At 37.3% G+C, this 16822-nt stretch overlaps 1 protein-coding gene across 5 annotated transcripts in view; it reads right to left on the bottom strand.

Moving 5' to 3' along the window:
- TRAPPC9 (trafficking protein particle complex subunit 9) overlaps positions 1–16822 on the bottom strand; it is a 530046-nt gene that overhangs the window by 263944 nt on the left and 249280 nt on the right. For all 5 annotated transcript variants that reach the window (XM_075743254.1, XM_075743256.1, XM_075743257.1 and 2 more), the window contains 2 exons: positions 16459–16612; positions 6145–6235 (listed from right to left, as the gene is read on the bottom strand). In XM_075743254.1, coding sequence (XP_075599369.1) covers positions 6145–6235; positions 16459–16612 — 245 coding nt within the window. The remainder of the gene's footprint in view (positions 1–6144; positions 6236–16458; positions 16613–16822) is intronic.

Here is a 16822-nt window from a genome sequence, read left to right as displayed (position 1 = left end):
GAGCAATATTGTAGGACTGCCCCTACTAAAGCAAAACTCTTAACAATGATCATGTCTGCAGCGATCTGGCTCTTTTTAACTACGTTCTAGGGGACAACAAGTTGTCAGAGTGTCAAGACAGCATCCAAAACACAGGCTTAGGGATGTATCATTTCCTCATCTACTCACTGACAGATACTTTAAAATATTTTCCTCTATATTCAGGATGTGGTGATTTGACATTGCTGCAATCCCTAACAGTTAATCACATAAATTGTGTAAAGAAAGATTTAATTATGGTCTAAGGTCACACTGTAAAATGCAAAATAAAATGAGTGACTAGTTTCAGTAATTAATTTTAAGATCCATGAAATATATAAGCTGTGAAAATTGATTCTGATTTGGTGCTCGCTAAAACAGACAATAAATTATTAAGACAATTTATTTTAAAAGTAATACTTCCATAAGATGTTTTGTGAAACTTAACCTGACAGAACTTCCAAACAAGCTGTCATGAACTGCATGCTCATAAAACACTTCAAAATACTTTTAAATCTACCTCTCCTACTAATGCCAACTACCTGTGAGGGACAATTTAAAACCACCCTTCATTTTTTAAGTTTTTGAATTTTTTTCTAAGAAGTGCTATATGCCTACATGATGCAAGAAGACATACAGCATATTGTGAATCCATGACAAAATGTGTAGCATTCTCTACCTATAAGTAAAAAATTAAGAGTTTGGTCACTAACCATCACTTTTCTCAATTATGATCTGGAGACCATTCAGCAACACTATTGTTAGTTTTCCTTTCAATGACATACTAGCAAATGAAACATACTGCATTGTAAAAAGGTAACCATGATTAATTTAAGTGTTATAAACTGTCTTGAAATTCATGTTTATTATGAAGGAAAAAGTGAAGAATGAATGAAATGAGTGAATGATTGTATTGGGTTTGCGGGGCAAGGTTTTGGTAGCAGGGGGCTTCAGGGGTGGCTTCTGAGAGAAGGTTCTAGAAGCTTCCCCCATGTCTGATACAGCCAATGCCAGCCGGCTCCAAGATGGACCCACCATTGGCCAAGGCCAAGCCCATCAGTGATGGTCATAGCTGGGATAACATAGTTAAGAAGGGGGGAAAAAAACACCAGGAGCAATTGCAACTGGAAGGGAGGAGTGAGAAGATGTGAGAGGAACAACTCTGCAGACACGAAGGTCAGTGAAGAAGGAGGGGGAGGAGGTGCTCCAGGCACCGGAGCAGAGATCCCCCTGCAGCCCGTAGTGAAGACCATGGTGAAGCAGGCTGTCCCCCTGCAGCCCATGGAGGAAGGATGAGGGGGTGTAGAGATTCCACCTGCAGCCCATGGAGGACACCACGCTGGAGCAGGTGGAAACACCTGAAGGAGGCTGTGAACCCTTGGGAAGACGACGCTGGAGCAGGCTCCTGGCAGGACCTGTGGGCCAGTGGAGAGAGGAGCTCACGCCTGAGCAGGTTTGCTGGCAGGACTTGTGACCCCGTGGGGAACCCACGCTGGAGCAGTCTGTTCCTGAAGAACTGCACTCTGTGGAAGGGACTCACGCTGGAGCAGTTCATGAAGAACTGCAGCCCATGGGAAGGAGTCACATTGGAGAAGTTCATGGAGGACTGTCTCCTATGGGAGGAACCCCACACTGGAGTAGGGGAAGAGTGTGAGAAATCCTCCCCCTGAGGAGGAAGGAGCAGCTTTGGTGGGACCCTGGTGTCCAGCCAGGGTCAACTCACCACAATGAATTAAAAGAGTGAATGAAAACCAAAAGCTATTTCTGGACTTTGCCCATGGTGAAGCTTTACCAATGTATGGTTCTTAGAATATAACTGCAAATACCATCTTTAGAGTTCATGTATAATAATTGGGTTTCAGTTATTCAGTTAGTTTCTACAGAGAAAGAAAAGCTAGGTGTTTGCCCAATATCTTAAAATATTTAGTACATTTAGATTTGTCTACAGTTCTAAATTCTTAAATCAAATTTCTCTAATAAATCTTCAGTCTTACACATACAAGGACCATCAGGAAAAGATGTCTTTATCTTGTTGTTGCAGGCAGTGAAGGAAGTTAAGTTTATTTTGCTTTATGTTGGAGAATTTATATTAAGTTTCTGTTGTGAAATTTGTGTACAGCATGCAAAGTGCCAGGAACCTCTCACTTAAGACGTACTTCTCATTTGAATGTAGGAATATCCTGCGTCCAACCTATTCCAGGTTCAATCAACAGTCTATTTCAAACTCAGTCTATTTCAAGTTCAATAACAACATTTTGTGCATAGCATTTGGACCTATGATAATTTTGCTATGAAATGCAGAAGAGTACCATCAAACCGATAAGTGTTCGGTCTCAGAATTTTGCTTGCTTGCAGAACTTAGCAACATAAATCAAATAAAGACTGAAAAAATATCGCACAGCCAGCAACTAAAAATGCCTCCATTTGATCATTTTCAAATCTAACCACGGAACCTGCACGACATATGCCTTTGAAGAGTCTTGGTTCTCCTCATTAAACTTTGCAGGCTGTTTCCTTGATTTGATGATATTAATATATTCACCTTAAAACCACATCTATTCCTACATTTGGTTTGTTGCCCAGCAGTAAAAAGAAAATATGTCATAAATTTTAGAGAACATTGAACTCAGTGGTGTTGAGCAAGATTATGTTTTTCAATTACATGTGATTTACTAACCTGCCTAATAGACAACTTCATTTTACAGAGATGTTCTAAATCTTAAAATCAATTTTAACAACATATTAAGAACTCTTACTCTAGCCTTTGACATATTTTCTTTTTTATGATTCCTCGTGTTTTAAATACTTTTCCCTTCCTCAGTCATTTAATTATATGAAATCACAACCAACAGTGTTCACTAAGAGCCACTTTTTTCCTCTGACAACCTTCAGAGCTGACTTCCTACCCTCAGACCAAAACTTCAATGCCACAACTTTTAATTCTACTCTTTGCCTTGCATTTAATGAAAAAAGCCATGATGGTCAAATTTACATGAAAAATTATCTCAATATGCTTTTATAATTTTAGAAATGTCATATTAACTGTAATATAAATTAAATATGCCAAATTTAAAAGGAATTTTGAAGTCCAGCTTTTATAAATTTGAACAAGAGCCAGTCATTTTTTTAATCAAAACCATGTTAAATATTCATTCATGTTTCAGTGTGAGCACTTATAATAAAGTAAACCCGTCAATGTAACCATCAATATAGCAAAAGCCTTGAATAATCATAGAATTAATTTTATTGCATAACACTAAGGCAAAATTTTCAGCCAATATATGCGAAGATTATCTGATGGCTAATATTAAAGGGTTCACATTAAACCAAAAGTTATCCTTAACAGAAAAGCAAAACTCAAAGTAAAGTAAGACTGTGATGACGAACAGTGTTAAGAGAAAAAAAAACATCTGACATATGACCATGCTACAGTATTTTTAAAGTAACTTCTTATCAATGACATCAAAATATTGGACGAGGCAGGATGAGAAAAGAAAATCTGTAGACTATTCCCTTATTAATTATATATATTAAGATTATAGTTCTCTTTTAGTAGAAATGTTAATGGTCAAAGATAGCTTGCATAAGTTTATTTTATTATTGGTACTCAGTACAGACCACTACTGCTAAAAGATCTGATTCTTAGGCGATCGTTAAGGTCAGTCACTTCAAAATATCAAGAAACAAAACCACAAGGAAAACAGAACTTGCATTACATCTTAGATGATTTGAAATACATAATACTTTACCATGCCCATAAGTGTTCAATAGGAAATATATTCTGGCACCAAAAGACAATTTAGACTCCAAAAGACAGTATGTCACACTGTCTAAATACGTCTGTGTACACACACGCACTCTTGATTGTCCAGACATTCCAATGACTCTTTATTACTCCCACCTACCAAACTGAAGAATACAATCTTTTAATTCCTCCTCCATCCCACACGTTAATAAAAACAAAAGTAGCCTGTATTGCCACGATAACACTTTCTGGAGGGTCTGCAGTAGCTTTCCTCATGATGACTTCAGGTAGGGCTACCTGGCTACAACATCATGAAACCAACTAGCAAAGATTTAACTGCTGAATGTTGGAAGTTATGGTTAATTTAATGGAACTAAAATTTCTGCATAGATTTTTTTTTTTGCCTTTGTTTTCAAGAAAAATCAGGCATTTAATTAAAATTTCCCTTTCAATAATCTCTACAGAGAGCTACAGCTTCTACATGGACACATTTTTTGTGTACTACAAAATAGATAATATATGCAATAGTAATTTCAGATTGAGAAAATATTAGACATAAAAATAAACTAGACTTCTGCAAAACCACTACTTTCTGCCACCAGAACTTTCCAAAAGGACATATCATATATAAGTTGTGGCAAACCAAGTATCTGATATCCTATAGGATCTCCCTTCCCCTGCTTTATTTAATGCAGAAAAAAATAACATACAGACCATAATCAGCCAAGAGATTGTGCTTCAAAAGATTTTGCCATTATGAGGCAGACACTATCACAGAGTTTTGTCTGGTGTTCATACAGTCTAAAAACTAAAGTAACCAGGATTCTTTAACTGGAGACAGTAACAACCGGAGAAATTACCAACTCCACAGGCGATCAGATTTTACGGTCAATCAGCGCTATGTTCATGTTTTCCAACTAATGCATCGACGTACCTATGAATATCACCATTTAGGCAGGAATACCAGATACAATCCTATGACTCGAAAAGCCTTTTAGTAAGAAAATAGTGGCATTTGGCAGGAAAATAAAATTAAAAGAAGAAACCCAAGAAAATACGAAAAGAAAAAAACCCTATGGTTTTCATCCTTAAGGCAATCTCCTATGCAAAAGTTCCAAGGGAAAATTTCCAAACACAGAGCCCAGGTTACAAACCTGTTGAAGGTCAGTGGCACTCAGCAGAACTAGGACTCTCAAATGACCTGTGTCTGAGCTCACAACACACATCTGACACAAAGCCACTCATTTTACGGCTGAGGAACAGGGCAATCGGAACCAAAGCCAGTTGTACAAGCAAGTGCTAGCAAATCCTTGAATCCTCTGAAGAACAGAGGCCAGATAAGCGTGATTTCAGACAGCTTAATACAGTTACAGTTCGACATGTTTACAAAAAACATCTTTAAACCATTACCAGTTTTAATCTTCTCATCTGTAAACAAAGTGCTTACAAGTTTTAACCTATGAGTTGAGGATAGTCCACATGCTTGGAAAAAACCACAAGCATTTAAAAGTGTACACAAATACTAGAGTTTGGGTCATATTAGTTTTAATAGTTAACACAGACAATAGTGATGGATCATTGTCCTCTCTAGGTCATCCAATTAATTAAAATAAAGAGTATCGAGTTAAATTTGCTTTAATAGCAAAAGCTTTGAAAACAATTTTCTTATTAACTAGGGACATTTTCTGAAACTTGTGACTGACATAGAAGTGTTGGCATAGAACATCTCATGTTCCAAAGTTTCTCCACAAGCCTTGTTAAGAACCTCAGACAGAAGTCACATTATTACAACTCTTCAAAAATAAATTAATTCAATATTTCAATGTTGGAACATCTTTCTAAATGCAAAATTAAGAGAAATTGTTCTTCCTCAATACGTGGAGTAACAACTTTTTCTGTATCAAAAAAGTTAGTAATGCAAATGTCTACATCATGATAATAAATACCACAAAGTACATTACAATCGCATATGAAAATATTTTAGAAAAATTGTACTTTAAAAGCACACATTGTCAGGCAAAGGGAAAATTAAGTTGCAGCCACCTCTCATACAACACAACTAGGATTGCAAATTACAGGAAAAAGTGCATATTCAGGTTTCATATTTAACGGTTGGACTTAATGATCTTAAAGGTCTTTTCCAACCTAAACGATTCTACAATTCCATATTTTCTATCACTGGATAGTGATACCTGAAATAAAATAGATATCCATTTTACATTTATCTTCAGCAAAGTAAAATATCTAAAGGAAAATAAAATTCCTAGCAAATTCTGCCATATCATAGATTATCATGAAAACATTATCATTCTCATGCTGCTAAAAATTACAAGCCAGTACATCCTCTAGAAAGATCATCAATAGATTTTGACATTACTCACCCCACTGGAGAGGAGCCAACTGTAGATGCTCCAGGACCAGTTGATTAAGAACGCCTTCCACACTTGCTTCCCCTTCACGCTTCAAGGAAGGGTAAATTGGAATTAAGGAAAATTTTGTTTCAGAGAGAAAAAGAGCATGTAACATGTACAACTCTTATTATTGCAAATCAAAACTGCAAACTAGAGATTCATTAAAGATTAATGCTACATATTTGGTTTATTAACCCATGAATTGGCTAACAATAATAATCAGAGCAGTTGATATCTTCAGAATATAAAAATGTAATTCCACTAAGGAGTGTTAAGTATGAAGATGCAAAGGTACCTGAACCATAATAACACACAAGGGGGGAAAAGTCTGGAAGCTGTAAAAATGTGGAACCTGTAACTATGCGGTGCAGGATCAGAATTCAAAATGACAAATTAAGAGCAATCTGGGGAAAAAAAAAAGGATAAAATTTAAAAAGGCAATACAGAACAGAACCAATGTGGGCTAGGATAGCTTTGAACACTGTCTTGGTGCCAGTTCTGTAGAGGTACGAGGATGTTAGACAATGCAGTGACAGCATCGTTTATCGAGGGCAAACATCATACAGGCACATAACCTGCAAGCTTCCCTTTCTACTCACTCCTGTATGAGCTCAGTAACAAGCTCAGACTGAAATGAGAAAAAATTAGGAAATTGTTCTTACTCTAAGGACAGTGAAGCACTGAAATAAACTGTTGGGAAAAGCAGAATCTCTATTTTTAAATGGCTTTAAAACAGGTTATGCACGTACTAATGTAAAAGCTTAGGCCATACTCAATGTAACACAAAGATAGCATTTTCCATTCAAACAAATTAATAATAATTTCATGTCTGATGCATCAACCAAGATAATATGTATCTGTAACAGAAGAGCATTGGATTTCTTTTTTCTAGTTCCCTGGCTTCAGAAAGGCACTGAAGGCCGTTAAAGCACGTGAAAACATTGCCATCATCTTGTATTTGGCCAAAGCTGCATTCACTGGCTTTTGGTGCAATTTTGTACCCCAAGCACCTATATCTCAGGTAGGTTGAGAGGAAGAAGTGGAAGAAGTGGAAGTGGAGTAAGCGCGACATACAGCAGATGAGCTTCTGTGTACTTACACTGGAACTCCTCTGGCAAAACTTCTATCGTCCTTACAGCTCAGCTCATGTTTTCCCAGAACAGGAGCATCATGCAGAAACAAAATTCCAGAGAGAGGCAGGATCCTCTCTGAGATTTGAAAAAACTCCTTTGCCAACTTTGTAATCTTCAAATGAAACAGCCATAGGTGAAGTGGTGTCCCACCACAAGGCCCAGGTCCTAGCAAGATTGATCAAGGTTTCAACCAATGACTCCAAAAGTACTGGAACCATCTTCCTCGAAAATAGATTAAAAAACTAGAAGAATAGCTGAGCTTTTATAAACAGCTCCTAAATGTGATCAGTCCTTTTTCTGCAAAACTCTGGAAAGAGACACACACAATCTGACCGATAAAGTATATTCTCATCTGTGTCATTTAAAAGAAAATTAGCAAGTACTACAGATAACTAATTTCTATCACAGAACATAATTTTACAGGCTCTCCAGGAGATTTAAAATAAAAGTCTTAAAACCTCAGATTAAAATGAGCTCAGTCAATTAGTGACTGAGACTCAGGAACTCAAGGAGATGACAGAAGAGGAAAATCAATACATTGTATAGCATTCTTGCAAATTATTATTTTTTTTTAATAATTCTCATTATGCCCTGAAAAATGTCTTAAATAGCTTTTGTTTCCTAAAAGGACTACAAATGAAGAACTCGCAAACCCCCAAGAGTCTGAAAGCCATAAACGCCATTAAAGAAAAGCACCTATTTGGAAAAACGGAGGCAGAATACCACCTTAGAAAAACATTGCTGCTGCAAAATAAGACCCAGGACACGAGCACAACAGAATAATTTCCATAAACCAAACTATAGGATAGAGAATACATAATTTGGATTACTTTATAGATACAGCAGATAAATAATTCTGTTATCACATCTTTAATGTAAGGAACGTGAGAGAAAACACTAATAAAAAGGCAGTATTTAAAAGAAGTTTTAAAACAGAGTGGCTGCCATTAACAGTAACATTAAACTAACTTAACTGTAATTTACTTACAACTGGCTCATAGTGGTGCCTGGAATATTACAAATTTTTACTGCTTACAGCTCCACGGGAAGCTTAATGTCTCAGATACCATTATAAAATGACTATAAAATAGGTGATTCTCCATACTTTATCATGGGTAAATGCTACCAAAGCAGATCCATGTATTCATAAGGAAAACACATTTTGCAATTTCAAATTCAACACAGCTAGAGATTATTTCTGAAGCCAACTGCCTCTCAGATTGGGTGCAAAGAGTATGGCATAGCTATACCTCAACTAATAAAAAAATAACATACCTACACATCTTAAATCCTGTGTCCAGTGTTGGTTACCCAGTTCAAGACACTGAAATACAGGCTAAAGCTCGTTGGAGGGTTACCAAGATGATTAGAGAGCTGGAGCATATAACATATAAAAAGAAGTTGAGAGAACAGGGTTGGTGTGGTCTTGAGAAGAGAAGAAAGCAGCCTAAGGAGACATTTTATTGCTGCCTATTATAGTGGGAGGGTATAGAGAAGTTGGAGCCAGACTCTTCTTGGAGGAACATACACATACCAAGAGGGGCAATGGATACAAGTTGCAGGGCAGAGTGTTACACCGGACCTGAACAGGTTCCTTCCAACCTAAATTATTCTACAATCGGTGTAACCTCGCTGTCTTGAATACTGCACAGGAAGACCTGGCAGTGCCCGCGGCAGGCAGTGCAGTATTCAGGCTGCCCCACAGGTATGGCAAAATAGACTCAAACATAATGTAAACGCCTAAGTTGCACAAACCGATTCAGAAAACATGCTTTCCCTTGCCAGCAAATCCAAAAAGTACTTAGCTTAACTAGGACCTAAAATCTTGCCCTCAGAGTATCTAGTTCAGCTTAAGCTCTGCTGCCAAGCAGACTCAAAGACAAAAATCACTGAAGCTGACAGAGAAGCTGGAGAAGAGAAGGCTCCAGGGAAACATTATAGCAGCCTTTCAGTACCTGAAGGGGCCTACAAGAAGTCTGGAAAGGGACTGTTTATGAGGGCATGGAGTGATAGGACAAGGGGTAAGGCCTTAAAGTGAAGGAAGGGAGATTTAGATTAGATATTAGGAAGAAATTCTTGACTGAGAGGGTGGTGAGGCACTGGAAGAGGTTGCCCAGAAAAGCTGTGGCAGCCCCCTCCCTGGAAGTGTTTAAGACCAGGTTGGATGGGGCTTTGGGCAACGTGGTCTAGTGGAGGGTGTCCCTGCCCATGGCAGGGGGGTTGGAACTAGATGATCTTTAAGGTCCCTTCCAACCCAAACCGTTCTATGATTCTATGCTATGATTCTATAAGCACAGTATAGTTCGTATAGTCTAACCACTCCTAATGGACACAAATAGCATGGAATTTCATATCAATGATCTTTGTCTCCTGACTGTGTATCACGCAATTACATAAAATTGTTCATTATAGTGCAAATACAAACTGAACGTTGTAGCAAACTTATAGCCTTGGACATGAAAAATAACCAAAATAAGCAGTAATAAAATGTCAGAGGAAAAGCTTAACTCAGGAGTTTGGCTATCTTCTAAGATAAGCCTTTAGATGTCAATTAAAGCAAAGCAGTTGGAACAGGGGGTGCCAATATACCCTTTCAGTCTTAGCTCAAAGTGGCACCTCATAAAAGACAAAAATGTAAGATCCAGCATTTAAAACTCATTGAAAAAATTGCACAGATAAACAGAAGTACAGACTGCCAAAGTTAAGTCTGACCTTGTAAAATCTATCTACTTAACCAAACCTCCAAACATTTTGCTGAAATCTCCCTGTGATTACAAACCTGTTATTCCATAGGAGTCAGACTCTTAAACGCTTTTGTTGACTCAGGCCTTACTTTGAACAGTCAAATCTTTGTTATTAACAACACACGCGTCAGCCAGGACTGACACAGTTGACTTCCAGTTTCCAGTACAACTGTTCCCATTTGGCAGTTCAAGACATTTTCATTTGCACAATGAAATGAGTTTCAACAAGGGCCTCAGAGCCAAAGAACACACAACCACCAGATGCTGTTTAAGAAAAATAAAACCCAAAAGCTAATTTTTCACAGTAGACACCTTTATTTCACGTTTCTTTAGCAACAGATTGGATATGATATAAACTGTTTCATACCAAAAACCTGAATGACAGTCAAATGAACTAGTTATTTCCCCAAGGAAAACTTTGGTCTTTTATACTGTCTTGATTGTCTAATGTGTAGCTGGGTACCCACAATTATAACACAGCATGTTACCTAAAATCTACTGCTTAAAAAGACAATAGATTTTAGAAAATGGTTTTTATCTTAAAGTTACTCATGTTTTTTCTCTCTGCAGCATTCCACATCTTGCATCCTTCTAAAAAGATTTATTTTCAATAACATATTTCCCAGTTCCTTTGCAAATAAATACAGGTGGAAGCATGCACGCAATCATAAACAAATTAGCAAATGTTCATAAATAAAAATTATACTAATGAAAAACAAATTTAAATGATTAATGATCACAGTTTTCTTGTAGCAATAGCCTTAGTCATATTTTAAGCTTTCTGCTTGATTATTATTGTGGTACTTTATTATTAAAACTAATTACATGCAGTTATTGAGGTTCTTAAATAATAGTTACTTTCACAAACAATTGTTGATGCTAAGAAGCTGTATGGAAATGTAAAGCTCCATCCAGCTGAGGTATTCTAAGGAAACCTTTACTGATGTACAAAAGTTCCACAACATGCAATATTCTCATAACCAAAGAGTCATAATTATGATCAAGATGAAGTCATCAAAAGCTGAACAGACAAACAGAAAAGTAAATTTCAATAACAGTTATCAATGGTTTGCTGTCAAGACCAGACAGCATATCAAATGAGATGACTCAAGGTTCTGTCCAATACATAATAATTTCAAAATTCTGATTGGCTTAGATGAAATTCAACAAAGAAAAGTTCTAAGTATCATCCTGTAAGTAATCAACAAATCTATAAATGGAAGTTGGGAATAATTATTCAGTCAGTTACGCTGAACCATATGCAAAAAAAAAGTCAAGCAGATATGGGACACTTGCAAAAGAAGTCAAGAATATTTGTCAGAGCAAACATCGTATCTGAAACATGGAAGGTATGGTATAGCTTTTATTCTATGAGAAACCTCACCTGAAGTATTGCTTCCAGCTTTGGATCCCACATATAGAGAAAAATATAGCTATACTGCAGAACATCATCAGCAATATGACTGAAAGAAAATGTGCTTCGAAAAAAAATTGGCAATTAAGTTAAAAAATATGAAAGAAAAAACAGAGGAAGGGACATAGAATACAATTTCAAAAATGTAAGAAAACGTTGCAAATCGGACAGGCTTCATATAAATCACAGAAATTAATGCTGAAGTAAGAAAAAAAGTCTAACTGTTAGAGAAGTTAAAAATGGAACATGATATTTCAGGTAGCACTAGCAGTCTCATTTTTTAAAGGCTGTTAGGAATATTTTCAAGAAAATTACTCCAAAATGTTATAGTCTCATTTCAGTGAAATAGCAATTCTTTCACAGTACATTAGAAAATTTCTCTGGCTGCAATCAAACCTGGGGAGAGCAGGAGACGGGGAGGAAACGGAGTTTAGTTTTCAGCAGCCATCCGCTGACCCAGCCCACCGCGTGGCTGCACAAATCACAGAAAAAATTATATTGAAAGGCAATTCCAGAGCCACTGTCCAACCCTGTGCTCAAAGCATGGAAAATATTGAAATTGCATCAGGTTGTTCAAGGCCTTGTCCAGAATTCTTCAATATCTTTAAAGACACCAATTTTACAGCACTTTTGGACAACCTGTTCCACCATTTGAGCACCCTCCCTGTGAAAAGGATTTTTCCTAGTACCTAACCGGAATTTCCCTGGCTACAACTTGCTACCATCACCTTGTGGTATGCCTTGCTTGAAGAGTAAGATGTACCTTCTTGACTGCTGCAACTCTTGGGCTTTGAGAAGGTTGCTCCTGGAGGTCCATTAGCTCTCCTGGACCTCTCCGCTCTTGAGGGGAGCCTCCTGTGCAATCCTGCCTAACAGTTCCCCAAAGTCTCCTCTCCTAAAGCCCAGAGTCATCCTGCTACTTGCCTTTCCCCACTTGCCGTGGGATATTAAACTCCACTATCTCAGGGTGACTGTAGCCAAGGCTGCCGTCAAATCTCACCCCTCTAAATGGATCTTCAGTATTTTCTAGTAGCAGATCCCACACAGTACATGCCAAATTGAGCCATCCAGCACCTGTACACAAAAAGTGTCCTTAACATACTCCAGAAATTTCCTAATGTGCATTTGGAAGACATCCTTCAGTTGTTAAAGGAAGAGTCCATCCAGCTTAGCCTCTTGATCGAGTGGTCTGTAACGAATGCACACCGCATCACTCTGTTGGACTTCTCTATTCTTGAGCCAAAAGCTTTCAGTTGGTCCATTCCTCATTTCCTAACAATTCCCTTCGCACTACAGCCATCGTTTACACAGAGCACAACAACCCCTATTCATCATCTCTGCCCAACCTTCCTAAATAACCCATACCCCCCCGTCAGTGCACCCTGTTCACACAACCTACCCACTGTCTCTGAAATCCCGATGACACCTGAGCTCTGAAACTGCACGCTGACCTCTAATTCCTCCTCCATATGCTTTTGCAAGTTCAAGTGTAAGCACTGACATGGGCTCTTGATCACACCTCAGGGTAGATGTGGTGATCCTAACCCATCACTTTCTCCTGCCCATGCTTCCCCCTTCTTGCATTACTCTACAGGCTTTGGGGTCTGTCCTGCAAGATACCAAGTTTAAAGTTAGACTCGCTAGACTTGAAAGTCTGCTGGCAAAGATGTTCTTACTTCATCAGGAGGGTGACAAGAGGCAGCCAGAGCTAGAGGATGGGGAAAGACTGTTCATTAAGCAGCAGCAAGAGTTATGTCAAACTAAATTATATATAAAACTGAAGCACAAATAACTTCTGGATGCTACACCCTAGACGAACGTTTCTGTGCTTCCTATGAAAAATCCCTTCTGCGATCTGAACGTTGATAAATCTTTATTTATTCTTCTAAAAATGAGGATCACTTGCATGTGACCACATTATCTGAAATTATTCTAAACATATTTGAATTTCTGAAGTCAAAATGCAGATGGCACAAATCAATAGAATACTCTGAAGAGTCGTAATCTATGGTGGATCTAACACAGTGTGTAAAGACCACAGAGAGAAGTTTAACCTGCCCTTCATCTTCCACATAAGTAACGTGAGTTTCTTAACTCAAGATTTTTAAGAAATCAGGTACAAAGTATCAGTCAAAAGATGAACATCTTAAAGCACTCAGCAACAGACACAGCACTCTAGAAACTTTAAAGGACACTTAGTACAGATGCCTTGATCCGTGAGTCAGAATGCACAGAAGGTCCCTGAAGAAAATATAAATTTTGTTTAAAAATATTTAGAAAATATTTAGAAAATATGAAGAGAAGCGTAATTTGAAAATGTTAGCCACCTTAATACTACACGTGCTCTGTCTGTTCAAATCCTGTGTTAAAACAAACCCCAGTTGTTAAGCTGATACCAGATGCCACCTAACAGATACTAAAAACCAACACAGCATGTTCTTAATTTAAATGATCTCGATACACCTATAATCTCAAAGATATACTAAATTACATTAATCCAGAATTTTCCTTAATTGAGATGGCATGGTAGTAAGCTTCCTTATAAGGTCTATTTTCCTAATAATTTTTATTCTATCAAAAATGTAAAAATTGAATTATATGCTGTGTCTTTACCTCCTGTTGTCAGCCCTCCAAAGTATATGAAAATCAATCAAGTTTTACAATACTTTCACAGATGAAGCACTGAAAATCTCATCACTTGAAACCATGAATATTTCAATGGATAAAGCCATGGAAAATGGACTTCCCATATCAGAAACTACTTCTGGTGCTCCTCAAGACATGCAGATACAACCTGAAATGCTCATCCTTTGTGAACTATTTTTGGCCCTCCCAGGAATTTCATATAACTAACTTTTCACTGCAGTAAATGTAATCCCCACACTTAAAATTTGAAGCCTTTGTTTATGTGATCATTCCATATAGTATCTACTAATACAGTACGAATTTAAGGAACTGCAAGCTCAATAATATAGCCCTTCCTTTGTAAACAACCTAAGAGTACTTGTAACAAAATTGGCTGAACTGTGTTCTCTAACACATACATTCCTCTTCTCATGTATATGCTGAGCAGAGAAAGGTTACCTGGAGAGTTCAAAGTAGTTCCAAGACGGTAGACACCAAAGAGATCACTTGGTCTTACCAGTTAAAAAGACTTTTGCAAAAATGACTTCTCTAGTAAGAAATATAAGCAACTATATCCCTTTGTATTTTTGCAAATACTTTTTATCTCTTGGCTGCACTTAGGCTGGCTTCTGAAGGAAACCAAGGCTTAGGCAGTTAAGCTATCCATCCATTTCTCCACGTGTCTGTCTGTCCATCAGTATGTCAGAACTAAGCTCTGCTGGTCAGTGTCAAATTCCTCTGGCGGGAGGACAGATGTCTCCAAAACAAAGTTTCTCAAACCTAGCAGAAGTGAGGACACATTTGCTTTTTACTGGTTCACATCTAAATGATGCTGTGAGAAATAAAATGATGTGAAAGACTGAGTCTAGTTGGCACATGAAATCGGGGAAACAACGTACATGTTTCTTCAAGAATTTTTAAGGACACGCGCAATTCATTGCCTCTCAGTAGAATAGTTTTAGTTCTAGGAACAGAGAGAACAATCATACCAAATCTTAAAAACACGGTAACTAACGCTTGCACTGAATTTAACGCACAGAATTCATGCATTGCTCTATTGGTTTTCTAAGGTAATGACTTACATGTCAGCTATGAAAGTTTTGGTGTCGGAATTGGGTTTAAATACAGAACACAGAATGCATGTAAACAGCGTTGCTCAGCAACGGAAATGAATGAGGATGTATTTTTACACCCTGACAAAATTATTACAACTATGCATTCAATTCCAGCATAAGAATTCAACTATGCTATCAAAGAGTATTTATATCTCGCCATAACACAGAAATTTTCTAAGTGAGTTCTGGTTAAATATTAACATTTTTGCATAATAGGAACTCTTTCTGAAATGTTGCTTAGGTAGCCTGGACAGAACCAGGCAGAAGGAACCTCATTTATGTCTCAAGTCTTGCCTTTGACTAATCCTGTGCAGCTAAATTCATAATTAGTAATTAAAAATCATTTCAGATCACTAGATAACAGTACAATTAAAAGTACAAAAAGACTTCTCTAAATATAAACCACGATTTGATTGCCACTCTTCTCTCATTTCCTGCCGCCCACTATCACGCGAATTTGAGGATGATCTGAGTGAAAAATATAAATCTCCTGGAAGATGCTGAGTATCAACACATGGCTTGGGGGGGCTGTTGGCTGCACAGAACGTTTCCCTGATGAAAATAATGAAAAAGTGTATTTCTGACAAGCCAAGCACAAGATTTTTTATGGAAATTATGAAATTTACAGCAACACCATTGGTTTAACTCTAAACCGAATGTAATTTCTTATTAATAATCATAAGGCAATATTTTACTGCATTTAGAATGATTATGAGGATTTTATGTTTAGGATGACTAAGTCAGCACGTAAGTCCTTTCTAAGCCTTAAAACGGCTACCCAAGACTAGATATATTACTAAATCTGTAAAGAGGACTTGGAAATAAATTATTCTAATATGCTCTGATTTGCTCAAATTTAATTAAATATATGAAAACTCTCTAAATCCAGCTTCATGTATTTCTCCATGATTCAGTTACTTGGTGTGGGGGAGAATAGAAAAATTTGACCCTATAAAACTACTACTCATCAATCCTAACTGTATTTCCTCAGTTCCCTGAAAGTTGAGAAAAAACACACAGTGTTTGCAGCAGGCTCAATGACTCAGAAAAAGCCATTATAGTAAGACCCTAGCATCGTCTAAATAATATACAGCACAATTAACCTTAAACAGTCTATAATTATGATAAGCTTCATAGTTCTAATTACTTTTCTTTTCAGTAACAGTACTATAAAGTGAGTTGAATTATAAAATAAAATGTGTCATAGGGCATCTATTTATATATTTTTAAAGCAAGTATTTATGAAAGGATATAATTTTCCAGCAAATATCCAGCTTGCTGTTAATCTCCAGACCTTTTGCTTGTTGCCTTTCTTCTTCCAGCTGCTTTGCATTCGCAAACTGTGTGCCATCGGCAGGGGAGTCTGGGAAGCTCTCAAAACTGAACTTGTCAACTTGGATAGCCATACTGGAGCAAAGAAAGAAAAGAAAAGAGAAAAAAAAAAAGGAAAAGAAAAGAAAGAGAAAAAAACAGGACTTTTACAGTAACAATTTTCCAGATATTACTTCCGCGGAAAATGCAGACAACTGGGAAACCAAGCACTGCGAGATTATTATATTTGTCTCAGTGGCATCTAGTCTGTATATTAATGGTATATAAGCCATATGATTTATGCTA

This window comes from Balearica regulorum, chromosome 2 (assembly GCF_011004875.1).
Source record: "Balearica regulorum gibbericeps isolate bBalReg1 chromosome 2, bBalReg1.pri, whole genome shotgun sequence".
Lineage (NCBI taxonomy): Eukaryota > Metazoa > Chordata > Aves > Gruiformes > Gruidae > Balearica > Balearica regulorum.
Note: the sequence above shows the minus strand (reverse complement) of the source record. Positions and strands in the feature narration are given on the sequence as shown.